Below are 27,992 nucleotides of genomic sequence, written 5' to 3'. Positions count from 1 at the left end.
CCTCTCTTAGCCTTACACATTCTGGGTGCCCTGTGAGGGCTGTTCCCGTTTTCTTCATCAGGACCATGTGTTACTGGGTTTGGAGCTCATGCTCTACACATATTTCTTGACTGAGGAAGGGCTAAAAACATCTGATGCCTCTACAATACTTCTATGCTTAGCAGCCCCTCACAGGCCCTAGAGAGCCAAGTTCTTTGTCTTGTCTCAACCAGTTTGTGCTACAAAGTTTTATGTCTCCAGACTGCACGGAGCTTATTCTCCAAAAGCATCAAAATCACCTGAGGCACCTGTTATAAATGCAGATTCCCAGGCCTCACCTCAAATCTGCCGAAGCAATCTCTGATAATGGAGCCCAGGGATCTGCGTTTTAAATACAGGGCAGGGGCCAGGCGACCCTTCGGCATTCCTCTGATTTCCCTTCAAGTTACCCAGAAGGGGCCCTTGGGGAGCTTCAGTAACAGAACTGGGTATGACTGGAGTAGGTTTCTCAGTAGGAGATGCAGGGAGACCCCAAAGACTATGTTACTGCAGAAGAAAACTGACTAACCAGGGCCGCGGCTCTCAGTGCAGTCCCCACACCAGCCTCAGCCCTGCCTGGGTACTTGTGAGAAATGCACTTTCATGTCCGATCCTGGAACTATCCAGAGTCAGAAATGCTGGAGCCAGGCCAGCGTCTGATTTAACAAGACTCCAGGTGATCTGACGCATGCTGAAGCGTGAGAACCAGTGAGTAAGTCGGTAAGTGGGCACCTGAGTCCTCAGCACACCACTCCGACGGTCTCTCAGCCTTGAGGTCACCAATACTTTGAAGGTATCCAAGGGATCCTCGTAGGTTCTTGTTAGAAAAATCTGCACCTCTTCCTCTTTCAGCTCCTTCAGAGTAGCCCCAAGCCCACAGCTCTTCCATTGCCTTCCTGCCTTTTCCTTGATAATATGTCTTTGCCAGAGGGAACTGCTCTGGAGTTGCAGCACTGGGACCCGAAGGTCAAACTGGACTTTAGAGCAGAAGCTAGTAAGTGTGGACTCCAAGATAAGCACCTAGTTGAAGTAAGAGGTTTCTATCTGAGTCATGAAAGCTGAAGAGTAGGGCAAGCAGGGTGGGAACAGCTGTCATGAGGAAGTGGCAAGTGTCATCCTCGGATACCTGCCACTGCCTGCAGGCGTGATGGAGCTGAGAAGGAAAGGCAGATTATGAGTGTGCTGGTGGAGTCTGAACTGAGAGCCTTCCTTCAAATGCAACTGCCACCCTAGCCCTGCGCAAGACCCTCAGGGCCTTGAATGTGCAGTGGGGCCATTTCAAAATGATCCTCTGAGCCCACACCCTCCCCTCCCTCTAAGATACTTCCTCAGCAGATCAAAGAAATATGAAAATGGGGAACAGCTTTATTTGTACAGGGATCATCCAGAAACTCAGGAATTTCTAAGAGAAATTGCACCGGGGCCCAGAATGAGGGCTGCCCAACTGCCATGTGCACGAAGGCGGGGCCTGTGAGGGAAGGCAGATGCGCCCAGCCCAAAGTGGTTGCTACCTCTTGTCGCTGGTCTGCTTTCTCTTTACTTCTAAATGTGAGGCTGATATCCCTATCAACGATGGCTGGGAGAATCATGTAGGATCTTCAAGCAAATCTCCAAATGAACCTCTTACCACTGTTCCCTTCTAAATAAATGAAGGGGCAGCTGGTCCACTGGTAATAGAAAAAAGGCAAAAGAAAGCAATGACTGGGGCCGACAACACCTGCCTCGGGGAAGAGATGAGTCAACAGCCCTGCCTGTTGAAATGAAGGCCGGGCACTGGCTTCAGGGGCTCAGCTACCGTCATCACCTGCCCCTCCCCTCCCCTCCCCCAGCTCCCTTGGGTGAGTGAGCAAAGGCAGTGCTGGGACCCAGCACCTTTTGGACACTTCGACCATCACTTTTAAGCAGAAGAGGAGGAGAACAGGAAATATCTAAACATTATTAGGGCATCAGAGACACCAAATAAAGGACACAAGAAATGCTGTACTGGTTTTAGCCTCTTGATGTCCTCAAATTTTTGTCCCATAGAAATTAAAAGAATCAAAAAGTCTGATACAGAGATGAGTGGATCTTCAAATATGGATTGCCTCACCAACATCAGTCTCAATAAAAGCCAGCCTGAAAACGAACTGAGCATAGCGACAGTGCAGTGATTACAGGTCACTATATCCCCATAGCCCGTGGTAATTCCGGAAGTCATTCCGACAGGACCAGTGGAAGACTCCAAGCAGTATTAAAGGTTGCTTATTATTTCAAGCCAGCAGCATCTCAGGAGACAATGTATCTTCAAGGCCTTCACAAAAATATGTCGGAGACACTCAAACAGCAAGTCTACTCAAATAAGCTTCCCAAGCAGCTTTTCTGTACATCTCAGCTGCTTCCAGACGATTTGGTGATGTTATTATGCCCCGGCCCACAATGATGATATCAGAACCTTGTTTGCCAATAACTTCCCGTGGGCTTCTGTACTGCTGGCCGAGATTATCACCTACAAAAACAAAAATGTTTAACAAAATACAGAGAATCAGAAAACCTGTCGCATGACTTTTCTGAAAAGGATCTCACCTGCTTTAAAGAGAAATATGCTCTTGCTCACCATGCCCCTTCTGCAAACACAGCAAGTGAATAAAAGCAGAAGACTCCTTGGATTGGCCATAGATGTCCACCGTGGAGACATGCTAATCAACAGCTTTTCAGTGTCTAATTTTAGAGCATGTATAGTTCAACAGTATCAAAAAACAAATCTGTTGCCAAAAAAGGCTCACCACCAAATGAAATGCAATAAAAGTTTGTCTCATAATTGAAGACAATTTCAGTATACATCGTAATCACTGTGACATGCTGTTGGAAAAGTCTTCACAAGGCAGCTAACCTGACCATGACGACACATGTGAATCTTTCTGCCACAACCCTATCAGGTGCTTAGGTTATGTACAAATCCTAATCCTTAATTTCCGCTCTTCTGTTCTTTTAAAAAAAAATTTTGATGTATAATCGGTATGTTTCAGGTATACAAGATTGTGATTCAATACTGGTAGACAATGTGAACTGATTACCACAGTAAGTCTAGTTAGCATACGTTACCTGGCTTAATCACAGGAAATTATTTTTTTCTATGATGTGAACTTTTAAAATTTACTCTTAGCATCTTTCAAATACGCAATACAGCAGTATTAACAAAGCCAGCGTGCGGTACACTATGTCCCCATGACTTACTTTATTTACAACTGGAAGTTCGTGCCCTTTGACTCCCTTACCTATTCCAGCCAGTCCTATCCTATGACTTGGCAACAACCAATCTGTTTTCTGTACCTATGAGTTTACTTTTTTATTTTTAGATGTGCACAGATAAATGAGATTATATAGTATTTGTCTTCCTCTGTCTGACTTATTTCACTTAGCATAACAGCCTCATGGGCAGCCATTGCTGCAAATGGCAGGGTATCATTTTCTTAATGTCTGAATAATATTCCACTGTATATATACATAACACCTCTATTCATTCATCCATCAATGAACACTTAGGTTGTTTCCATATCTTGGCTATTGTAAATAATGCTGCAGTGAACGTGGGGGTGCAGGTATCTTTTCAAGTTGGTGTTTTCTTTTTCTTTGGATAAATATCCAGAAGTAGAATTGCTGGATCATGTTAGCTTTAATTTTTTGAGGAACCTCCATACCATTTCCACACTGACTGCACCAATTTACATTCTCACCAGCAAAGCACAAGGCTTCCCTTTTCTCCATAACCTCACCCAAACTTGCTATTTCTTATCTTTCTGATAGTGGGCATCCTTCTTTTGTTTCTGATCTTAGAGGAAAAGCTTTTGGCCTTTTCGGGATGATGCAAGCTATGGTCCTGTCATATATGGCCTTTATTACATTGAGGTAAGTTCCCTCTATAACTACTTTGTTGACAGTCTTAATCATAAAGGGAGGTTGAGTTTTGCCAAATGCTTTTTCTGCATCTGCTGAGTCTCTCTGTTCCTTCTTGTTCCCTTCCACTGTGTTTTGATGACTGTCTTTAGTGGCATGCTTAGGTTCCTTTATATTCTGTGTATCTACTACAGGATTTTGCTGTGTGGTTACCATGTGGCTTACTTGTATCCGTAACAGTCTGTTTTAAAGTGACAACAACTGAAGTTTGATTACTTTCTAAAGCTCTACATTTTTACTCCCTCCAAAAGGCTTCAGGTTTCTGATGTCATATTTTACATCTTTTAATCTTGTATATCCCTTAGCTAATTATTGTAGTTATATTTTTACTACTTTTATCTTTTAACCTTTTAAGTGGTTGATTTGCTACCTTTACCATATATTTAGCTTTCCAGTGAGATTTATTCTTTCTTTTGTTTTCTTGTTGCTAAATAGCACCCTTTCTTTTCAGCTTAAAGTCCCTTTAACATTTCTTGCGAAGCCACTTTAGTGATGATGGACTTCTTTAGCTTTTGCTGATCTGGAAAACTAATTCTCTCCTTTAATTCTGATGCTGGGCAAAGTTCTTTGTTCCAGACTTTCTCCTTTCAACACTTTGGCTCTATCATGCCGCTACCTCCCGGCCTGCCAAGTTTTTGCTGAAATACCTGCTGATAGTCTCGTGGGGGTTCCCTTTTATGTAACAAGCTGTTTTTCTCTTGCTGCTTTTAACATTATCTTTAACTTTTGACATTTATAATGTGCCTTGATATAGGGCTCTTTGGGTTCATCTCATATGGAACATTCTGGGCTTCCTGCATGTGGGTGTCCACTTCCTTCCCCCCAGGGTAGGGAAGTTTTCAGCCATTATTTCAGGAAATAAGTTTTCTGCCCCTTTCTCTCTCTCTTCTCCTTTTGCGACTCCTATAGTGAGAATGTCATTCCTGTTTGATGTGTACCTTAAGATCTTCACTTTTTTCATTCTCTTTTTTGCTGCTCTGATACCCCCTCTAGTGTATTTTTCAGTTATTGTATTCCTCATCGTTGACTTCTACTTAGTACGTATATTTTCTGTCTCTGTTGAAGTTGAGTTAAGGGAGCATCTTTAAGACCATTACTTTGAACTCTATTGGGTAAATTACTTATCTCCATTTCACTATAGGTTTTTCCTGAAGTTTCACCTTGTTCCTTTTTCCTTCATTTTGCTTGACTCTGTGTTGGTTTCTATGCATTTCTCCTGGTCTTGAAGGAAAGATGTAAGACTTGAACCGTGTTCAACCTTTTCCTGGCTCCTGGTCATTTCTCAAAACTTTTGACTGCCCATGCAGCCTTTGCTCCCAGTAATAGCTCCCAGTAGTTGAGGGTATGCCAAGGCCCGTCAGTGTCCCAAAGGAGAGGGTCTCAGTCAGCACCTAGATTCACCCTGATTAGTTCAGACACTCAGGCAACAGCTTTTGAAGTATGCAAACACATACAGGCCTGTGGGACTGTAAGTGTAAGCCTTACTGGCCACGAGTGCCCTACCTGAAGGTGTCCCCTGAGTGGCAGTCAAAAAATTCAGGGTTACAGATGAATGCATAAGAAGCTTTTTTTCTAGGAGATAAAACAGCAAGTTCTAGTGAGACAAAGAGCATAAAGACGGTGTCTATCAATCACCTGACGTTCCCAGAGAACAGCTCTGTAAACCCTGGTGTGTGCCAAAACTGAAGCCTCAGGCCAAAGCTCCAGGACAAGCAAATGGGCCCCTCTGACAGAAAGAGTAGGAGTGGTAACCTGCCAAGAATTGTGTCTCATTGTTACAGTCCCATGGGACCGGCAAAGGCAAGCCTCCCGATGGCCACCTGGTGGCCTGGTGATCAAGGGGATTCCCCTGGGGCAGCAGCCACAAAAACTGGGGCATTACAGATTTGGAGGGCATTATGCCAAGTGAAACTATACAGAAAATATGACATTGCTTGTACATGGACTCTAAAAATGTAACAAACTAGTGAATATAACATAAAAGCAGCAGACTCAAAGATATAGAGAAACTATGTAAAAGTGTAGAAGCAGGAAATGTAGTGACAACATGGCAAATGTAGCCAATAAAGCAATCTAGAGAAACATACTTGAGAGGAATCTCAAAGAGCTCCTCCAAGTGGCAAGTGCCGGTAATACATACAGTGCCAGGCAATGGGACGTGTGATTTGCAGAAACGCAGGCAATAAAGCCTTCCTGCCTGCCTGCCTTCCTTCTTCCTCCCGCACTCCCTTACGCGCGCGCGCTCTTACCTCCTGCTTCTAACTGAACTCCTGGAGTCAAGTGAAGAAACTCAGGTTTCATGCTTACTCGGGAGCCAGAAATAAAGCCAATCACAAATTCAGAATGCTCTTCGGCCATTCTCACCTAAAGGGAACATCATAAACAGATAATAAAAAAGCAGTTAATCACACAGAATGTAAGAGAATTTACTATTTTATAGATGCCCTTTCTCATTTCATATTAAACTTATTATATTTAAGACAGGTAACCTTAGATATGAATTTACGTACTTGGTCCATTAAAGCCCTAAAGTAACTCCTCCTGTTCCTTTCCCTCATAATTACACACTAAAAAAATTAAAAATCCTTTACTATGTACATCTTAATTCTAAATGTTGCAGTTACTTTTTTGTAAAAATGCTTGGGGACCGACCATTTCCAAAAAGGATATGAGTAATACTCTAGAATACATTTATAATGGTATAAAACCACACTGAAGACTTACTGCTCATCTATCTACACATATATCTAAGGACAGCCACCATATAAAAAACAGCTCTGTTGTTACCAGCAAGCTAAAGAGATCTGACCTCTACTCCTTTCTCTCTTCTTTAACATTTGTCAGTAACTTGTGTCCACAATTTATTTCTCTACCATTACGATACAAGTTTCCCTAGATTGTCTGATTTTCTAAATTACTCTTCTCTGAGGCTCATGCTGTTCCACTCTTGCCACTAAGTACTACCACCTACCAACAAGCGATATATTGTCCTTGAGCCAGATCCAGAATGCCAAATACCAGCACTGACTCATGGACCTTCTGCTGTGAGAGCTGGGGAACCACAGACACGGTCAATTCAGGAGGGGGTTAAAACCTGGCCCTAGGACATGTTAAGTTCTTCACAGTTCCACAGACAGCCTTTGAAATAATATGAAAAAGTAAATTCCCATGTAAAATGTAAAATTCGATTAAAATAAAAAGTCCTATTACTTTCAAAATTAATAGTCTTTAAAATATCTGTAAAAGTAATCCATTCATCTTTCTAGGTGACTATCCAACAATGAAACTCAACCTGAGAAGAATGTGAAAAGGAGCTTTTGAACTAGGTGATTATCCATCTCTCATTTGTTCTGGTGTGCAGGGGTGGGAGCTGAGTACTAACATGTATGGTGTTATAAGAACTTTTAATAATGGGGAATTACTGGAGGAAACAATGTGTCTGGACTCTAGTTAAGAACTCTCCCATACAATGCCAATCAATACCAAAGACTTTAAGCCACTTCACGTGGACTGCTGTTAGGAGACTGTGCGTCTCTATGGGATTCCAGAGAGTCTAAGAAAGCGCATATCCGGGAATAAGAGCTTCAATTTCCGCTTATGGTGAGACGGACAAAACTCACCTATCCTAAAGGCCAGATAAGTATTGACAGATATTTGACCCAATATTTGTGTTTCAATGTCTCTCTCTTAGAGTACAATTCAAATCTTTTCAGTGTCCACTACAAGATATATAATGCTATTAACAGGGCACTCTAGGCAACTAGTATTAATAAACTAATACACTAATAGCAACTGATTTTTTTATTTTTGGTAGCGATTCCACAGACCCCAAATTAAGATACTTTCCTCCCCTGTAACATGTAGCATCACCGCCCCAGCCCTCTCCACCCCAGTACCCCTCCTCTTTCACTTACTGCTTCTTTAGTGTAGTCCCCAGTGGCCAAGGAGCCAGCAGAGCTCATTTCTGCAATGAGCAAGCATGCCCGATGCAGGGGCAAGCCAACTCCTTGCAGGCCTTTCACAACTCCTGAGCCTGGCACCACGTGAGCATTTACTAGATCTGCCCAGGAAACTATTTTAAAGATACCACCTAAGAAAAAGGAGGGGAAAAGATACTTGTCAATTTGCAAATAAAAACCTTTAACTTTTTATCCAACTAATTAACCAACTACAATATGGAAATAATCTCCTAGTAACATGCTAATGAAAGAGTGCAACAGTTCAAGAATTTTAGTGATTCTCAGTGGACCTATGTGTGAAAATTTATCTATCTACCTGGTTAGCTAGCTGAGAGATCATAAGGAGAAGAAAACTGATTAGGACTGTTTTTCCTTGCAGGCTGACATTTGTGACCACCAATAAAATCTATGAAACTGGAAAGGTATGCCACTGAAGACAGGGGTTTGCTGAGGTCAAAGATATCAACATTCTGAAATTCCTCTGAAGATGACAAACTTTCTTTCTGTAGGAATCTCTCAGCAACTTTACCATCTCACATCTTCTACTTGTTCCTCAGGTCTCTTTAGTTCTTCACGTTTCAACAGGCAATTGCACTCATTTTAAAAGCAGACAACAATAACCTTAGATGTTTGAAAAAATCTATATGCATACCTATAGAAATTCTGTATAACTCACTCAACAGTCAATATCATAAGCACATGAAGAAAGTCAATTACAGAAAAATCTACCCTAAAGAAATAGTTTAAGAATACATACACATTAAAGAAAAACTGTCATCTGAAAAGACGCTTGTAACAGTTAAATTACATAAAATGTCTGATGTAAGGTTAAGTGAAAAAGCACAGGACACAAACAATAATACAGAAATTTGCATAAAAGATTAGGTAAAGAATTAATTAAGCAGTTTTTTCAACTAACATATGCTCTACCTGGAGTTCCTATTTAACATAACATTTTTAAAAAAGGATGTATATCAACAGATCTCTTTCTGCTAAAAATAATCTTACAACTTTATACTACTTTTTAATTGCTTCCTGTATCTACAATTCTCATTCTTCAAATATTCAGAACTCATTGTGTTCTGCCAGGGCCAACATCTGTCATTTCTTCCTTCCTAGAACCCATGTCCCTTTCTCCTGGCATCAGCATACCCATTTTCTTTAAGGGAACTACCCTTGACTAAATCTTGGTTCAAGAAGCTTACATAAACTTAATAGCCTCACATTATCCGGGGTGAGGCTTGTTGCCCAGGTGAGCTAATAAAGGTATTCTATACCACAGAGCAGAGTGAGTGGATTGGGGAAGGCTTGAGGAGAATGCCTACCTGAGAAAGAAGTCAAGAGAGAAGAAGGCAGAGCTGAGACTTGGCGAGAAAGCAAGACCAAAAGACATCACTTGAGCTCCCAGATCCAACCATGCTTGACAGGCTGCTCTATGGCTGGGCTATCAGTGATGTGAGCCAATACATTTTCTTTTATTCTTCAGCAACTTTAAGCTGGATTTCTTATTCTTGCAGGTTCCTGAATAATACTTACCTTCATACTGCTTTTTCACTGTGCTTCCTATATCTGCAAATTTCCGGTCTTCAAATATTAAGAACTCATGGCATTTTGCCAGAGTGGTTAACTCCTTCATCACATCCAGAGTAAAATCATTCAGAATATCTACGTGAGTCTTGAGCATGCAGATGCTGGGTCCTAAAGCATCTGCTAGCTGCAACAGCTCACTGGACTCTGCAGTATCAGCAGACAGACACAGATTGGTCTCCTTCTTCTGCATAAGCCTCAGAAGCTTCGATGCAACTGGGTGGATCCCGGGCAGCTCTGCACGTGCACCAAAGCTTAGTTCCTTGGGTGCTTTCTTTACAGAATGGAGAGAACCATTATGATTAGTTACCACAAAAACATTCTCCTGAATAAATCTCTTCACTCTCTCGACCATCTCAGCATCAACTTTTTCCTGTTGCTCAAGAATCTCCAGCACTTTGGACAGTGTACACACTGAGTGGAGACGAATCCCATGCGCCTGCAGTTTGTCCCTGCCTCCTTGCTCTCTGTCCAGCAGCACTACGGCATCAGTGACCTTCAAGCCCTCCTTCTGAAGAACCTCAACAGTTTCCAAAACACTAGATCCGCTGGTAACAACATCTTCAATGATTAGACAGGTTTCTCCAGGATTAATACACCCTTCTACAAGACGCTTAGTACCTAGAAAAGAAAAAATTACACTGATTCCATTTTAAAATTATATCTTTCAGCCAATTCAAGATGTATCTTGCAGTATAAGTTTGGCATGTATTAATGAAGAGGTGGATGATCTAATCATATTTTCTGATACTCTACTTTGATTTCTGATAAATCTTCGTTGTGCTATGATTACTGTCTTGTTCAGTGTCTCCATTTCAAAACTGTCAAAGCTACAATACAGCAAATTTAAAGTAAAACTAGCAAATTATTTAACAGTGTAAATAAATACCACTTAATGTGTTTATGATCAAAATATCAAATATGGGGTTTCTTAAGGGAAGACCACCTAGATCAACGCAAGTTATGAAATAAAGCATAGCCCACTATCACCAATGAAAGCATGCTTCTTTCCATTAACAAGCAATTTCATTATTCAAGATCAAACTACTGGCCTTGTGAGAACATAAATTCAGGAGTGAAAATGTTTAAAAACCACTCAGATCAGTCACTGTAACTTTATGAATTATATAATGTAGTGTGACTAGATACACTTTCCCACTCCAACCCCCTACTACAGACCATTTTCAGATGATCTACAAACTAAATAACTCAGGATGTGGACTCCTGTTTTCAGAGACTCAGTTTTATATCTTCTACTACCAAATTTGCTTTTTTAAACAGAAATAGAATTAGTGGGCATTTTGCCCACTCTTGGAGCCTTTTCACAGGTACCACCTTTGCCCTGTCCCATCCCTTTCCCTTTAAATCCTTTCCTTCCCTGGAAGAACTGGCAAGTTTAACTGAATCAGCTTAGACCAGAACTTAGAACTGTATTTATAGGTATATTTAACAATTAATGATCTTATTCTAAGATCTTAACATTTTTGAAGACATACAATACAGAAATAGAAATAAGTTTCCTTATGGCAGGGATTCATATAAACACTGTGCCACTAAGCAGCAAAAATATTTTTCTAATTTTTTATAATAGATAATACCAAACAAAAATGGACAAAACAGAATAACAAACCCCCACAAATACAACACCTTGCCAGTTAACAACTCATGGGCAATCTTGTTTCTGCTATAACTCCACTCCCACCATGCTCCAGTAATTTTTATTTATTCATTTATTTTTATTTTGGGGGCAGAGGTAATGTAACTAGGATTATTTAATTATTACTTTTAGTGGATGTACCACACCAGGGATTGAACCCAGGACCTTACGCATGCTAAGTACGCACTCTACCACTGAGCTATACCCTCCTCCCTGCCCCTGTTATTTTTAGAAGCAAATTCCAGACATATGATTTCATCATAAAAAATTTTAGAATACAACTGTAAAAAGAACTCTTTTCAAAAAAAAAAAGTAACAAAATAGTATCACACCAACATAAAACAACACATAAAACCCCAGTAATTCCCTAACATCATCAAATAGGAAATCATTTCCAGTATTTTTAGGTTGGAGTATTTTAGTTTTAAAGCAGCCTACATGTTTAAAACAACTATCTGGTAACCTTTTGCCACAGACCCATGAAAAAAAAAATCTCCATTTGTAATTTCATGTGACATTTATACTGCTTTAAGAAAATGATTTTTCTTCATGCATTTCTATTCATGCAGTTTAAATATAAATACACTAGGAAAGCAAGTGCTCTTAGAACATTCTGCTGATCAGGGAAGTGCTGGTGAAAATGCTGGGTTTCATAAATTTGGTGCACAAAAAAGCACTTTTTTCATTACTTAATTAATATGAAGCAATTTCACCCCAGACTCTAAAGGAAAGGAAGGTGTAATTTATAACAGTTAACAAATTCCACAAGCCATAATAACTTAAAGGCCCTGTGAAGAATATTCAAGTCTATGAACATGAGTGCCTAGAAGAAGAAAAGATTCTAGAATTATTTACTTTACCATAATCCTTTGTTTCTTTCCTTCTAATAAGCATTGGAATTTGATTGGTTGAACAAATAACGGTAGCCAATGGTAAAGCTGTATAAGGTACTCCACACACAGTATCAAAATTGATCCCTGCATTTTGGGCAGTTTGGAATAAAATTTCTGCAACCTGTGGGGGGAGAAAAAAAGAACACATACAGGATCTACTATTATTATTATTTTAATTGATATATAAATAACTTAACATAAATACAATAATAACCCAGCAGGGTACAGCCTCAAACCTGATCAGAAAGATATAAAAGCTTTTGGTTAAATTACCCTCTCTGCAAATCCCAGTTTACAAATTTAAATATAAAAGCAGAAGAATAAACCTATTCTCTAGACTCAGGGCTGCTCTGAGGGCAACATGGAATGTGTTAGAAAAGGCTATGATGTTGACCCTGAAAGACTAAGTATGACCCCCAGGCTTCACAGTCTCCCTTACTAATTCATTATGCTTTGAGTGTCTAAATCTTTGTATCACCTTGCTAGTTTTACTTTCTTGAACAAGTCTTCAATTAAGAAGTTTCAGAAGGAACATTTCTGAACTCATTCTACAAGGCCACCATCACCTTGATACCAAAACCAGACAAAGATATCACAAGAAAAGAAAATTAGAGGTCAATTCACTGATGACCACAGATGCAAAAATCCTTAACAAAATACTAGCAAACCGACTCCAACAATACATTAAAAGGATCGTACACCATGATCAAGTGGGATTTATTCCAGGGATGCAAGGATTTTTCAATATCCACAAGTCATTCATTGTGATACACCACATTAAAGAATAAAAACCATATGATCATCTCAGTAGATTCACAAAAAGCTTTCGATAAAAATTCAACACCCATTTATGATAAAAACTCTCCAGAAAGTGGGCATAGAAGGACCATAACTCAACATAATAAAAGCCACATATGACAAACCCACAGTTAACGTTGTGAAAAGCTGAAAGCATTCTCTCTAAGATCAGGAACAAAAGGATGCCCACACTCTCACCACTTTTATTCAACATAATTTTGGAAGCCCTAGCCACAACAATCAGACAAGAAAAAGAAATAAAAAGAATCCAAATTAGAAAGAAGCAAACCTGTCACTGTTCACAGATGATAGGATACTATACGTAGAAAACCCTAAAGATGTCACCAGAAAACTACTAAAACTCATTAATGAATTTGGTAAAGTTGCAGGATACAAAATTAATATACATCATTTTTATACACCAACAATGAGATATCAGAAAGAGAAATTAAGGAAACAATCCCAGTTACCACTGCATGTATCAAAAAGAATAAAGTACCTAGGAATAAACCTACCTAAGGAGGCAAGAGACCTGTACACTGAAAACTAAAAGATGCTGATGAAAGAAATTGAAGATGATACCGTGTTCTTAGATCATAAGAATCTATACTGCTAAAATGACAATACTACTCAAGGCAATCTACAGATTCAATGCCATCCCTATCAAAATACCAGTGGCATTTTCCACAAAATTAGAACAAATAATTTTAAAATTTGTTTGGAAACACACACAAAAAAACCCAGCCTGGAGAAAAAACAGAGTTGGAAGAATCAGGAAGAATCATGATCCCTGATTTCAGACTATACACTACAAAGCTACAGCAATCAAAACACTATGGTACTGGCACAAAAACAGACACACAGATCAATGGGACAAGACAGACAGCCCAGAAATAAACCCATGCACTTATGGTCAATTAATCTACAACAAGGAAGGCAAGAATATACAATGGAGAAAAGACAGTCTCCTCAGTAGTGATGCTGGGAAAACTGGACAGCTCCATGTAAAAGAATGAAATTAGAACATTCTCTAACACCATATACAAAAATAAACTCAAAATGGATTAAAGACCTGAATATAAGACCAGATACTATAGAACTTCTAGAGGAAAACATAGGCAGAATACATTTTGACATAAACTGCAACAATACGTTTTTGGATCCTTCTCCTAGATTAATGGAAATAAAAACAAAAATAAACAAATGGGACTTAATTAAACTTAAAAGCACTTCCACAGCAAAGGAAATCACTGACAAAACAAAAAGACAAACTACGGACTGGAAAAATTATCTGCAAACAATACTACTGACAAGGGATTAATTTCTAAAATAAACAAACAGCTCATACAGCTTAGTATGAAAAAAACAACCCAATCAAAAAATGGGCGAGAGTAAACAGACATTTTTCCAAAGAAGACATACAGATGGCCAACAGGCACATGTAACAATGCTCAACATCACTAATCATCAGGGAAATGAAAATTAAAACTACAATGAAGTACACCTCACACCAGTCAGAATGGCCATCATTAAAAAGTATATAAATAATAAATGCTGGAGAGGGTGTGGAGAAAAAGGAACCCTCCCATACACTGGTGGGGATGTAAATTGGTGTAGCCACTATGGCGAACAGTATGGAGGCTTCTTAAAATACTAAAAATAGAGTTACCATATGACCCTGCACTCCTGCTCTTTGCCATATATTCAGAGAAGACTCTAATTCAAAACAATTCATGCACCCCAATGTTCAAAGCAGCATTACTTACAATAGCCAAGACATAGAAGCAACCTAAGTATCAATCAACAGTTGAACAGATAAAGATATGGTATTTATAGACACAGTGGAATATTACTCAGCCATTAAAAAGAATGAAATAATGCCATCTGCAGCAATATGAATGGGCATAGAGATTATCATTATTAAGTGAAGTAAGTCAGACAAAGACAAATATCATGTGATATCACTTATATGTGGAATCTAAAAAAATGATACACATGAACTTACAAAACAAAAACAGACTCACAGACATAGAAAACAAACTTACGGTTACCAAAGGGGAAAGCAGTGATCAGGGAGTGATAAATTAGGAGTTTGGGATTAACATATACACATTACCATATATAAAACAGATACCAAGGACCTACTATATACAACACAGGGAACTATACTCAGTATCTTATAATAACCTATAATGGAAAAGTATATGAAAAGGAATATATACATACATATATATAAAGCTGAATCTCTGCTGTACACCTAAAACTAACACAACATTGTAAATTAACTATACTTCAATTTAAAAAAGTTTCCAAGAGAAATTAAGAAAACAATTGCATTTACAATTGCATCAAAAAAAATAAAATACCTACAAATAAATTTAACCAAGGAAGTGAAAGACCTGTAAACTAAAAACTATTAAGACACTGATTAAAAGAAAAAAAAGATGACATAAGTAAATGGAAGGATATTCCCTGCTCATGTATTGGAAGAATTAATTGTTATAGCAAACAATCCTAAAATTTGTAGGGAACCTCAAAAGACCGTGGATAGCCAAAACAATCTTGAGGAAGAAGTATCAAGCTGGTGACATCAAACTCCATTATTATAAACTATATCACAAAGTTATAGTATCAAAACAGTATGGTATTGGTTCCAGTCAAGATGGCAGAGTGGAGGACCACAAGCTTGCCTCTCCTAGCGACTACAACAAAACCACAACTGAATGCTAAACAACCAGCGAAAAATGACTGGAACCTAGCAAAAAAGATCTTCTGCAACTGGAAATATAAAGAGAGAACCACAACAGGATGGTAGGAGGGGCGTGTTCATGATATAACTGGGCCCCATAACCTCCAGGTGGGCGAACCACAAGCTGAAGATTTGTTAAGTCGCAGAGGCCCTCCCACAGGAGTGAGAGCTCTAAGCTCCACGTCAGGCTCCCCAGCTTGGGTCCCAGCATTGGGAAGAGAAGGAGACCCCAGGACATCTGGTTTTGAAGGCCAGCGGGGCTTGGCTCTGGGAGCCTCACAGGACTGGGGGAAACAGAGACTCCATTTGCTTGAGAAGCGTACATGGAAACTCACGTGCACCAGGTCCAAGGGCAGAGGCAGTGATTTCATAGGAACATGGGCCAGACCTGCCTGCTGGATTTGGAGGGTCTCCTGGGGATGTGGGGGATGGCTGTGGCTCACTCAGGGGACATAAAAGTTTGTGGCAGAGTGTTAACCTACATGAGCTTTCTTGGAGGGTGACATCTTGATTGGATCATTAGTACCAAGACCTAGCCCCACCCAACAGCCTGTAGGGAAGCTTCAGGCCAAACAACATACAGGGTAGGAACAAGGCCCCACTCATCAGCAGACTCCCTAAGCCACAAAAGGCCTCTAGACACAGCTCTACCCACCAGAGGTCCAGGACCAAGCTTCACCCAGCAGTGGACAGGCACTGGCTCCTCTTGCCAGGAAATCTGCATAAGCCTCTAGTTCAGCCTCATCCACCAGGGGCAGATACTAGAAATAAGAAAACAATAATCCCAAAGTCTGTGGAAGGAATCCACAAACACATAGAAAGATAGACAATATGAGGCAGCAAAGGAATATTTCCCAGGCCAAAGCACAAGATAAAATCCCAGAAGAAGAAATAAGTGATGAGGAGATAGGCAATTTATCTGAGAAGGAGTTTAAAGTAATGATGGCCAAGATGTTCAGAGAACTCAAGAGGAGTATAGATGCACAGAGTGAAGTTTTTAGCAAAGAGTTGGAAAATATAAAGAATACCCAAACAGAGTTGAAGAATAAAATCACTGAAATGAACACTACACTAGAAGGAACCAAGAATAGAATAAATGAGGCAGAAGAATGGATCAGTGAGCTAGAAGACAGATTAGTGGAAGACAGATTACTTCAGAACAGAAAAAAGAATAAAAAGGAATGAGGATAGTTTAAGAGAACTCTGGGACAACATGAAGTGTTCTAATATTTGCATTATAGGGGTCCCAGAAAGAGGAGAGAGAAAGAACCTGAAAAAATTTTTGGAGAGCTAATCACTGAAAACTTCCCCAACTTGGGAAAGGAAACAGCCACCCAAGTCCAGGAAGCACAGAGAGTTCCACACAGGATCAACTCAAAAAGGAACACACCAAGGCACACAGTCATCAAACTGACAAAAACTAAGGATAAGGAGAAAATATTAAAATTAGCAAGAGAAAAGCAATGAATAACATACAAGGGAACTCCCATAAGGTTATCAGCTGACTTTTCAGCAGAAGCTATACAGGCCAGAAGGGAGTGGCACAATATATTTAAAGTGATGCAAAGAGGAAACTTACAACCAAGAATACTCTATCCAGCAAGGCTCTTGTTCAGACTTGATGCAGAAAAAGGCTTCACAGATAAACAAAAGCTAAAAGATTTCAGCACCACCAAACCAGCTTTACAACAAATGTTAAAGGAACTTCTCTAGTTATCAAACCAGAAGAAAAGAGAACAAAAAGAAGAAAGAGGAAAAAAAAAAAAGAGAGAGAGAGAGAGAGAAAAAACAAGAGAGAGAGAGACCTACAAAAAATTGCTTTGGCTGTTCAAGGTCTTTTGTGTTTCTTATAAATTTTGGAATTGTTTGCTCTACTTCTGTGAGGAATGTCGTGAGTATTTTGACGAGGGTTGCGTTGGATCTGTGGATTGCTTTGGGTAGTTTGGCCATTTTGATAGTATAGGTTCTTCCAATCCAAGAGCACAAGAAATCTTTCCATTTCTTTGTGTCATTTCGGTTTTCAGAGTATAGGTAACCTCCTTGGTTAAGTTTATTTCTAGGTATTTTGTTGTTTCTGATGTAATGGAAATGCCTCTGCCAGTTATAAAGTTTTGGTTTTTGAAGTAACAAAAAGGTGAATGAAGGGCTGCAAATGACAAAAATATCCTTCTTTCTTATAGGTGAGCTGTATTTCAATACATGTATATGTGTGTGTGTGTGTGTGTGTGTGTGTGTGTGTGTGTGTGTGTGTGTGTGTACATGCTGTATCTTCATGTGCACTTAGGATGCTCCCATATCTTGGCAATTATAAATCATGTTGCTGTTAATAGTAGGGTGTATGTATCTTCTTGAATTAATTCTTATCTTGTGGTTGGCATTATTCCTTTGATAACTATGTAAGTTTAAAAACCTAAAGCTCTAAACGTTCTTAGAGACAATGAACAGTACATATATGTAAATTTAAAAATATATGTGCAATAAAAAAAAAATCTGTCAAGCCATGAAAGACATAGAAGAAACTTAAAAGTTTTTCATATTACTAAATGAAAGAAGCCAGTTTAAGAAGGCTACAAACTGTACGATTCCAACCATATGACATTCTGGAAAAGACACAGCTACAGAAACAATAAAATATTGTGGCTTCCAGGGGTCTGGGGAAAGGGAGGGAGGGAGGAATGAATAGATGGAGCACAAGGGATTTTTAGAGCAATAAAGTTATTCTATATGATAGTATACTGATGGTGGCTGCATGTCATTATGCGTTTGTCAAAACCTGTAGAACGTACAACATCAAGAGTGAACCCTAATGTAAACTATGGACTTTGGTCGATAATAATATGCCCACGTTGGTTCATCGATTGTACCAAATACGCCACACTGATGAGGGATGTTGAGGGTAGGGGAGTATGTATGTGTGGGTGGGGAGGGCTATTTTCTGCTCAATTCTGTTGTGAACCTGAAACTGCTCTAAAAGAATAAAGGCTATTACAAAAAAATCAGTATGGTATTAGCATTAAAAATAGACTCATAGGTCAACAGAACAAAACAGAAAGCACAGAAATAAACCGAAGCATTATTGTTCCATTAATTTACAACAAAGGAGCCAGGGATATACCAAGGGGAAAGGACAGTCTCTTCAACAAAGTGGTTTTGGGAAAACTAGACCTCTGTCTTACACCACACACAAAAATTAACTCAAAAATGGACTAAAGACGTGAATATAAAACCTGAAACCATAAAACTCCTAGAAGAAAACAGGTGGTAGGCTCCTTGACATCAGTCTTAGCAATGAGTTTTTGGATTTGACACCAAAAGGAAAGACAACAAAAATGGGGATGTAAGAAGATCCTGAACTCACCTTCTCTTGTGGACACAATAAATCTACAACTACTTATAGAACAATCCCCTCTGAAAAGAACTTGAGAACTAGCTGAACAGCTACTCGACAACAACAGATACAAGGGCACATAGAGATGGGTGGGAGACTTAGAGTTGCAGTCTTGCCAAAAACCCCATCCTGCTGCAGCAACCCATAACCAGGCAGGCCCTCACAAATATGGAATTTCTCCATGAGGAGCGAGGGGTTTGTGCTCCATATCAGTCACCCTAAGATTTGGGACCTGCACCAGAGAGATGAACACTCAAAACACCTGGCTTTGAAAACCAAAAGGTCTACACCCAGGAAAACCATATGCATGTAGGGAATGGAGACTTACTCTTAAATGGCTTGTGTGCAGACTCACTCACCCTGGGACCCAGCTTTTAAAAGAAGCAGTTTGAAAAAAGTCTAGACCATACATGAAGTAGAATCACTTGCTAACCTTAAAGTGTCTACTAGAGACACAAAAGCTTGTTAGGCCTCTCTCCAGGTATGTAGGCACTGGCAGGTACCATTTTCACACTTTTATTTTAACCTGCTAGCACCTGCTCCTCTCTGAGAGCCACTGTCCCAGCCCGACCAGAGGGGGCAGGTGACCACCTCCACATGCTGCTGCTACAGCCTGGTCCCCAGCACTGCTCCTGCAGCCACACCAGAGATGTGGACACATGCCAGAGCCAGTGGGCACACAGCTCAAAAAGGGGACAACACTCAGGTACTGTGTTCTGGTGGCCTGGGGGTTTATATTTTTGGGTCCCATAGGTTTGAAACAATCAAAGAGACAGTTTGAGATACAATACATGAACCAGGGCAACATTAAACAGTAAGGTTCATTTTCTACACAGGACCACCCTTTCAAGACAGGAAGAGATAACTGTAACACTTAACACATAGAAACAAACACAGAGTCAAGCAAAAGGAGGAAACAGACATGTGTTCCAAACAAAGGTAAAAAATAAAATTCCAGTGAAAAAACCTTAATGAAACAGAGATAAGTAATTAACCTGACAAATAATTCGAAGCAATGGTCATAAAACTTGGGAAAAACATAGATGAACACAGAACTTCAACAAAGAGATAGAAATATAAGAATATACCAAAGAGAAATCACAGAGCTGAAAAATACAATAACTAAACTGAAAAATACACTAGAGAGGTTTGATAGCAGACTAGATGAAGCAGAAGAAAAGACTGGTGATCTGGAAAATAGGGCAGTGGAATTCATCCAGAGTAGCAATAAACAAAACAAAACACCAGAATTTTAAAAAGTGAAAATAGCCTAGGGAACCTAGCAGATAATATCGAGCAGAATAACATTCACATTATAAAGTATAGGGGGTCCCAGAAGAAGAGAGAAAAAAAGTTGGGGTGGGGAGAAAACTTGTTTTAAGAAATAATGATTGAAAACTTCCCTAACTAGGGGATGGATGTGGACATCCAGATCCAGGAAGTTCAGTGTTCCAAACAAAATAAATTCAAAGAGACCTCAACCAAGACACATTATAATTTAACATGTCAAAAATTAAAGACATGGAGAGAATCTTAAAAGCAGCATGAGAAAAACAACTTGTTATGAACATGAGAATCTGCCCTCCCCACACTCCCCCGTAAGACTTGCAACAGATTTCTCAGCAGAAACTTTGCAGGCCAGAAGGAAGTGGCATCATATATTCAAAGTGCTCAAAGGAAAGCACTTCCAACCAAGAATACTCTAGACCAGAAGGACTTAATATATACAGAACATTCCATCCAAAAGCAGCAGAATACACATTCTTCTCAACTGTACATGGAACATTCTCCAGGATAGATCACATTCTAGACCACAAAACAAGTCAACAAATTTAAGACTGAAATCATATCAAATATCATTTCTGACCACAATGGCATGATACTAGAAATCAATTTTACACACACACACAGAATGGGAAAAATCACAAATATGTGAATATTAAATATGCTCTTGAACAACCAATGAATCAATGAAGAAATTAAAGGAGAAATTTTTAAAAATATCTTGAGACAAATAAAAATGGAAAGAAAGCATACCAAAATCTATAGGATGCAGCAAAGTAGTTCTAAAAGTCTATAGTGATATAAGCCTACCTAAAGAAACAAGAAAAATCTCAAATAAACAACCCAACTTTATACCTAAAGGAATTAGAGAAAGAACAAATGAAGCCCAAGTTAGTAGAAAGAAGGAGATAATAAGGATCAGAGTGGAAATAAGTGAAAAGAGACCAAAAATGATTTAAAAAAATAATGAAACTAAGAGCTGATTCTCTGAAAAGACAAACAAAATTGACAATCCTTTACTAGACTCACCAAGAAAAAAAGAGAGGGCTCAAACAAAATCTGAAATGAAAAAGGAAATTTACACTGAAACCAAAGAAATAACAAAGGATCATAAGAGATTACTATAAAGAATTACACATCAACAAACTGGATAATCTGTAAGAAATGCATAAATTCCTAGAAATATACAGTCTTCCAAGTCTGATCATGAAAAAATAGAAAATCTGAATAAACCAATTACTAGTAAAAAGAATGAATCAGTAATAATAATTTTTAAAAGCCTGCAACAAACAAAAGTCCAGGACCAGATGGCTTTACTGGTAAATTCTACTAAACATTCAAAAAAGATTTTAATGCCTATTATTCCCAAACTGTTCCAAAAAACTGAAGAGGAAGGAATCTTCCCAAACTCATTTTACAAGGCCAGCATTACACTGATACAAAAACCAGATAAGGACACAACAACAACAACAAAAAGTGGAGGCCAACATTCCTAATGAATTGAGATGCACAAATCCTCAATAAAATATTAGCAAAACAAATTCAACAATACATTAAAAGGACAATAAGCCATGATCAAGTGGGATTTATCCCAGGGATGCAAGGATGGTTCAACATTCACAAATCAATGAAGTTGATACACCACATTAACAAAACAAAGGATAAAAATCATATGATCATCTCAACAGATGCAGAAAAAGCATTAAACACAACGTCCATTTATGATAAAGACTCTCAACAGAGTGGGTAGAGATGGAGCGTATCTCAACATAATAAAGGTCATATATGACAGGCCCACAGCTAACCATCATATCGAGTGGTGAAAGCTGACAACTTTTCTCTTGAGATCAGAAACAAGACAAAGATGCCTACTCTTGTCATTTTTACTCAACACAGTATTGGAAGCCCTAGTCAAAGCAATTAGGCAGGAAAAAGAAATAAAAGGCATGCAAATTAGAAAGGAAGAAGTAACAAGTGGATGACATGATTTTATATTTAGAAAACCATAAAGACTCCACTAAAAATTGTTAGAAGTAACAAACAACTTCAGTAAAATTGCAAAATACAAAATCAATATACAAAAATATACCCCCAAAATTGTATTGTTATATACTAACAAACTATCAGAAAGAGAAATTAAGAAAACAATGCCAAATATAACTGCAACAAAAAGAACAAAATACCTAAGAATAAATTTAACCAAGAAGGTGAAACACCTGTACACTAAAAACTATAGGACACAATGAAAAAAACTGAAGATGATCACAAATAAATGAAAGACATTCCATACTCAGGTTTCTAAAGAATACTATTAAAATGATCATACTACCTAAAGCAATCTGCAGATTCAATGCAATCCCTATCAAAATTCCAATGGCATTTTTCACAGAAATAGAACAAACAATCCTAAAATTTGTATGGAACCACAAAAGATCCCAAATAGCCAAAGCAATTTTGAGAAAGAGTAAAGCTGGAGGTGGGGAGGGTATAGCTCAGTGGCAGAATGCACGCTTAGCATCCACAAGGCCTTGGGTTCAATCCCAACTCCCTCCATTAAAATAAATAAATGAATAAGCCTAATTAACTCTCCACCCCAAAAAATTAAAAATAAAAATAAAAATAAATTTTTTAAGCTAGAGGCACCACACTGATTTCAAACTATATTACAAAGCCACAATAATCAAAACAGTATGACTCTGACATAAAAAAATAGACAAACAGATCACTGGAACAGAATAGAGTCTAAAAATAAGCCCAAGTACATATGTTCAATTAGTTTATGACAAAGGAGCCAAGAATAGATAATGGGAAAGGACAGTCTCTTCTATAGTGTTGGTAAAACTGGACCACTATCTTACACCACATACACACAAAAATGAAATAAAACTCCTAGAATAAAACATAGGTAGTAAGCTCCTTGACATCACTCTTGGGTGATATTTCTTTGGATCTGACTTCAAAGGCAATGGCAACAAAAGCAAAACTAAACAAATGGGACTACATGAAACTTAGAAGTTCCCACACAGCAAAGAAAACCATCAACAAAAAAGGCAATCTTCTGAACTGCAGAAGATACTTGCAAATCATACATCTGATAAGGGGCTAGTATCCAAAAATACATAAAGAATTCATACAGCTCAATAACAAAAAGCAATCTGATTGAAAAATGGGTAGAGGATCTGAACAGACGTTTTTCCTCAGAATTTGTACAAATGACTGAAAAGTATATGAAAAGATGCTCAGTATCACCAGGTCTTCAGGGAAATGAAAATCAAAACCACAATGAGGTATCACCTCACACCTGTTGGAATGACTATTATCAAAAGAATAAGAAATAAGAAGTGTTGGTGAGGATGTGAAGAAAAGGGAATCCTTGTACAGTGGTGGTAGGAATCTTTTTTTTTGGAGGGAAGGTAATTAGGTTTAGTTATTTATTTTTTGGAAGAGGTACTGGGGATTGAACTCAGGACCTTGTGCATGCTAAGCATGCACTCTACCACTTGAGCTATACCTTCCCCTCGGCAGGAATCTTAATAGTATGGCGGTTACTCAATTAAAAACAGAACTCCCACATGATATAGCAATTTCACTTCTGGATATTTATCCAAAGAAAACAAAAACTATCTTGAAAGGATATCTGCACTCCCATGTTCACTGCAGCATTATTTACAATAGCTAAGATATGGAAACAACCTGTGTCCACTGAAGAACAAATGGATTAAAAAAAAAATTCAGTACACACACACACATATACACAAATGGAGTATTATTCAGCCATGATAAAGAATGAAACCTTGCCTTTTGTGCAACACAGATGGACTTTGAGAGCATTACACTAACTGAAATAAGTCAGATGGAGATAAATACTGCATAATCTCACTTATATGTGGAATCTCATAAAAACAAACTAACATACAAACAAAAAGAAGCACACAGAGAAAGAGAACAAATACAGGTGGACAAAATGGGTGAAGACAGTCAAAAGGTACAAACTTCCAGTGATAAAATTAAAAAGTCATGGGTATGGAATACACAGCAAGGTGACTATAGTTAATAATACTGTTTTGTGTATTTGAAAGTTGCAGAGAGATCTTGAAAGTTCTCATCACAAGTAAAAATTTGTACTATGAACAGAGGTATGTTAACTAGATCTACTATGCTGATCATTACACAGTATATACAAATATTGAGTCATTTTGTTGTACACCTGAAACTAATATAATGCTGTATGTCAGTTTTTAAAAAGGAAGAATATACACCAAAGTGTTTTTCATTAAGTTCTCATGCAGAGCCTATTGTAGGAAGTACTGGTTTATAATATCATTTCCACATAAACCATCACATTTTAATTCTATAATGGATACTCCCACCCAACACCATCTTATTTCAAAATGAAAGAAAAGCAAAGAGTTGCTTAGTGAACTAAATCAGAGGTCTTTAAAATATTTTGCTCCTGTACTTCTAAAGAGTTGAAAAACTTATGAGTATTTTTAAGCTACAAAAGATGTAATTTCTAGACTAGTGAAAAAATTAACATATTATCCTAAAACTGCTACTTGACTCTTTTAAGTGAATACAATGGAATCCAAATGCTATACTGATTTGATTGATACTCAACGTCTCCATTAAAATAAAAAAAAAAAACACACAAAAATGTTGTACTATCAAAGTTGTAAAAATTTACATTTTTTGGAACTCATATTTTCATCCCATTGTTTCCACAGAATTTTATCCTAATATAATATATATTTAATGCTGGAAAAACTTTTACGGATCATTCTGATACTTCTCCACAACAAAAAGGCATGTAAACTGAACTTTAAAATTGTAAATTAAAAAGTTTTCCATGATCTAAGTCTCTAAGTGTTAAAAATTCTGTTACCATTATAATTGTTATGAGTATAAAATTAATTAAAACATAATCTACAAATTTTGACAGAATCAAAAATCAGATTCTTTTGGAAATGTACTTCTTAGAGAGATGAATGGTACCTCACCCTAGCAATTAATTTATGTATCTACTGCAACGACTATTACTGCTAGGAGGTTAAGAGTTTGGTATAAATTCTGTTGCTTTTTTGGGGGTGCAAGTATTAAGAAACCCTATTTGCTGAAGTAAGAAGATATGGAAGGAGTTCTGTTATAGCCAGGTCTCTTGGTGTTTTTAACTCCTTCCAAATTAACTACCAAAAATCACACACAGACACACACACACACACACACACACACACACACACACACACACACACACCCTAAGATCTAGAATCACAAAATAATTTTTAGAGGGTAAGGTATAGCTCAGTGGTAAAGTGCACGCTTAGTATGCCCGAGGTCCTGGGTTCAACCCCCAGTACCTCCATTAAATAAATAAATAAACCTAATTACTCCCCTAAATTTTTTTAAATCAAAAAATAAAAATAAAATAATAATTTTTAGTCATCTGTCAACTCATCACTTCTTCAAAAAATAAACCAATTTTTCAGTGGAAGATTCCCTAGTCATTCACTTTCTCAGCACTGATGAGGTGCACCAAAGCAAGATTTTGGATGGTGAGAATAGCTTAATCCCCTTCAACTAGTGCTTCAGTCCTTTTCTTAATAACCTCACACAGTGGGGTTCGCAAAAGGTGAACGAAACAAAAACCTTTAGTGGTGGAGAAAATTTACATATGTCTTCTAGATAGAACTTCTGTGATAATGGAAATGCTCTATATCTGCACTGTCCAATAAGGTAGCCATAGTTACATATGACTTTAAATTTAAAAACTCATAATGCTCAATATTCACATGCGGCTAGTAGCAACTCTATTACAAGACAGCACATTTAGACCCTCCGACTTACTGTGTGGTCTCTGCAGTTTTGGCTGGCAGCTTGTTAAAAAGACCCTGCCTCACATCTACTCAGATTACGCATTTTAACAAAACTCCAGGTAATTCATACATACTCAGTCTGAGAAGCACTATGCTAGAAACCTCTAATTTGTAGAAAAGTTCTTTCTTTTATTCACCAAAAAGTCGCCAAGAAATGCCCACCATCTGGCTTTCATAAAGTCTGAGAAGCACTATGCCAAAAACCTCCAATTTGTAGTTTTTTTCTTTTATTTATCGGAAGAAGTCTCCATGAAATACTCACCTTCTGGCCTTAATTTTTGCTCCCGGCCACACAGCACAAAATCAAATCCCCCTTTCCAAGCAATAGCCCTTTCGCGTATTTGAGCAGCTTCTAAATCTCACCTCACCCACCTTTCTCTTTCTTCCCCAGGTCTAATTTTCTCGAGGTTAAATATGCGGAACTCCTTCAACCACTTCCGTGCAAGCCAAAGCCCCGAGCCCGGTTTCTCAGCTTTTGCAAGGCACGTGTCAAAGGAGGCAAGTCAAAGGGCAGGCTGCCCTCTAGGTCCTCAAGAGCCTAACAGTTCCCGGTCTCCGGGCTTCGCAAACCGAGTACCCCAGGCCCACCCGCCTCCTTTGCTCTTTTGCTCTCACCCACAGCCCAACTCCTGGCACCTCCAACTCCCGCTCCCCATTCCGGCCACCCAACCTCTTCTTCCCTTTCCCGGGCTGGCACCTGACTAAGAAGACGCGGTCGAGACACAATTCCCCGCAGGTCGATGTAGACCGGGGAAGAGAGCCCGCTCTTCAGCACGAAGTTCCCAAACTTGAAAGCCTGCACATCGTAAAGGCCCGTTACCAACGACGTTAAAGCTGCTTCAGCGGCCGCCATGCTCCGACGCTCACGGTTCTCTCCAAACTCCAAAGTGCGGCTGGCCTGCGCCGTCCGATGACGTCACATCAAAAGTCCCGCCTCTTCCGCCCGTTTTCTGACAGCTGCGCCGGCGCAATTCGCGCCGCTCCGGGTCCCAAGCAGCGAGGGTGGAGGGTTTCAGGTTGGGTCCCGGGTGGCGGTAGCGAACCTCACCTCGGTGCTGCATTTAGGGGAGATCGCTGGATTTTGAAGCCCCGTATAATTAGATTGGCTCCGGGATCATAAAATCAAGACTCTCAAGGGAGTTGTTATAAATCCTGCACTTTTTATAGTTCGGTGTTCTTTTGATGCTCTTCTTGGGCGAGCATGTTATTTGCCTCTTATTAGACACGACTCCCCCTGCCCTCCCCTTTTTCCAAATAGAGTGTAAGTTCTGGAAGACGGGGCCTTTGCTCAATTCTTTTATTTGGCAAACGTCAGTGTCATAGCAGTTTGCACATGCGACTATAAAGCACTTAGCAGGTAGTTGTTTCTTACTTCTGTCTGCCCTGTGCCTCTAGAGGAGAACGTATTTATTCCCATTAGAGTAGCTCAAGTGCTTGGCTCATAATAAGTATACAGCAGATGAGGAAGAGAGGGAAGAGAGTAGAGGAAGATAAATTGATTTGTATCAAGGTTATCTAGGAGGATAATCTTCCCAGTCAATCTGAAAATCTAATCGTATTTGGTATTTACAAATAAATCCCTTAAAGTAGTGGAAGTTCCCATTATGTGTAGAAGGCAATATTTTAAGGGTAATAATTGATTCTGATTTCATTTCTATGTTTCTGTGTTCTTTATGTATGTCTGTATTTTCTCTGAAGACACTATGATGACCAGTCAGTGTGAAGGAACCCATGCTTTTGACAGTTCTCATTTCAAATAAATGCATAAAATCTTGATGAAATAGAAACCAAATATTAAAACATTTATGTTCTTATTTGCAAAATAAGCTAATCAGAATAGTTCAATCCCTAACACT

At 38.7% G+C, this 27,992-nt stretch overlaps 1 protein-coding gene across 2 annotated transcripts; it reads right to left on the bottom strand.

Moving 5' to 3' along the window:
* Window positions 1-1,365: 1,365 nt before the first annotated feature.
* UMPS (uridine monophosphate synthetase) lies at window positions 1,366-27,043 on the bottom strand. 2 transcript variants are annotated; one of them, XM_074364831.1, is made up of 7 exons: window positions 26,834-26,960; window positions 16,250-16,355; window positions 12,015-12,168; window positions 9,447-10,118; window positions 7,866-8,041; window positions 6,201-6,315; window positions 1,366-2,503 (listed from the first exon to the last, which is right to left on the bottom strand). In XM_074364831.1, exons 2-7 carry the CDS (start codon window positions 16,316-16,318, stop codon window positions 2,334-2,336), a joined length of 1,356 nt encoding a protein of 451 aa, XP_074220932.1. In that variant the 5' UTR covers window positions 16,319-16,355; window positions 26,834-26,960; the 3' UTR covers window positions 1,366-2,333. The 2 variants fall into 2 exon arrangements, with proteins under 2 accessions (XP_074220932.1, XP_010969226.1); XM_010970924.3 differs by lacking the exon at window positions 16,250-16,355 and having other exon boundaries at window positions 26,834-27,043.
* Between the last annotated feature and the right edge of the window lie 949 nt (window positions 27,044-27,992).

This window comes from Camelus bactrianus, chromosome 1 (assembly GCF_048773025.1).
Source record: "Camelus bactrianus isolate YW-2024 breed Bactrian camel chromosome 1, ASM4877302v1, whole genome shotgun sequence".
Classification (NCBI taxonomy): domain Eukaryota; kingdom Metazoa; phylum Chordata; class Mammalia; order Artiodactyla; family Camelidae; genus Camelus; species Camelus bactrianus.
This window is presented reverse-complemented; position numbering and strand designations above follow the sequence as displayed.

Bases quoted from the DNA above. Each gene is read 5' to 3' on its own strand.
- UMPS (XM_010970924.3), bottom strand. From the start codon at position 26,989: ATGGCGGCCGCTGAAGCAGCTTTAACGTCGTTGGTAACGGGCCTTTAC. The intron at 12,169-26,833 runs GTGCCAGCCCGG...CTCCCCCCACAG, and splicing joins GACCGCGTCTTCTTAGTCAG to GTTGCAGAAATTTTATTCCA. The intron at 2,504-6,200 runs GTAAGAGCGCGC...TTGTTTTTGTAG, and splicing joins AGTTCAGTTAGAAGCAGGAG to GTGATAATCTCGGCCAGCAG.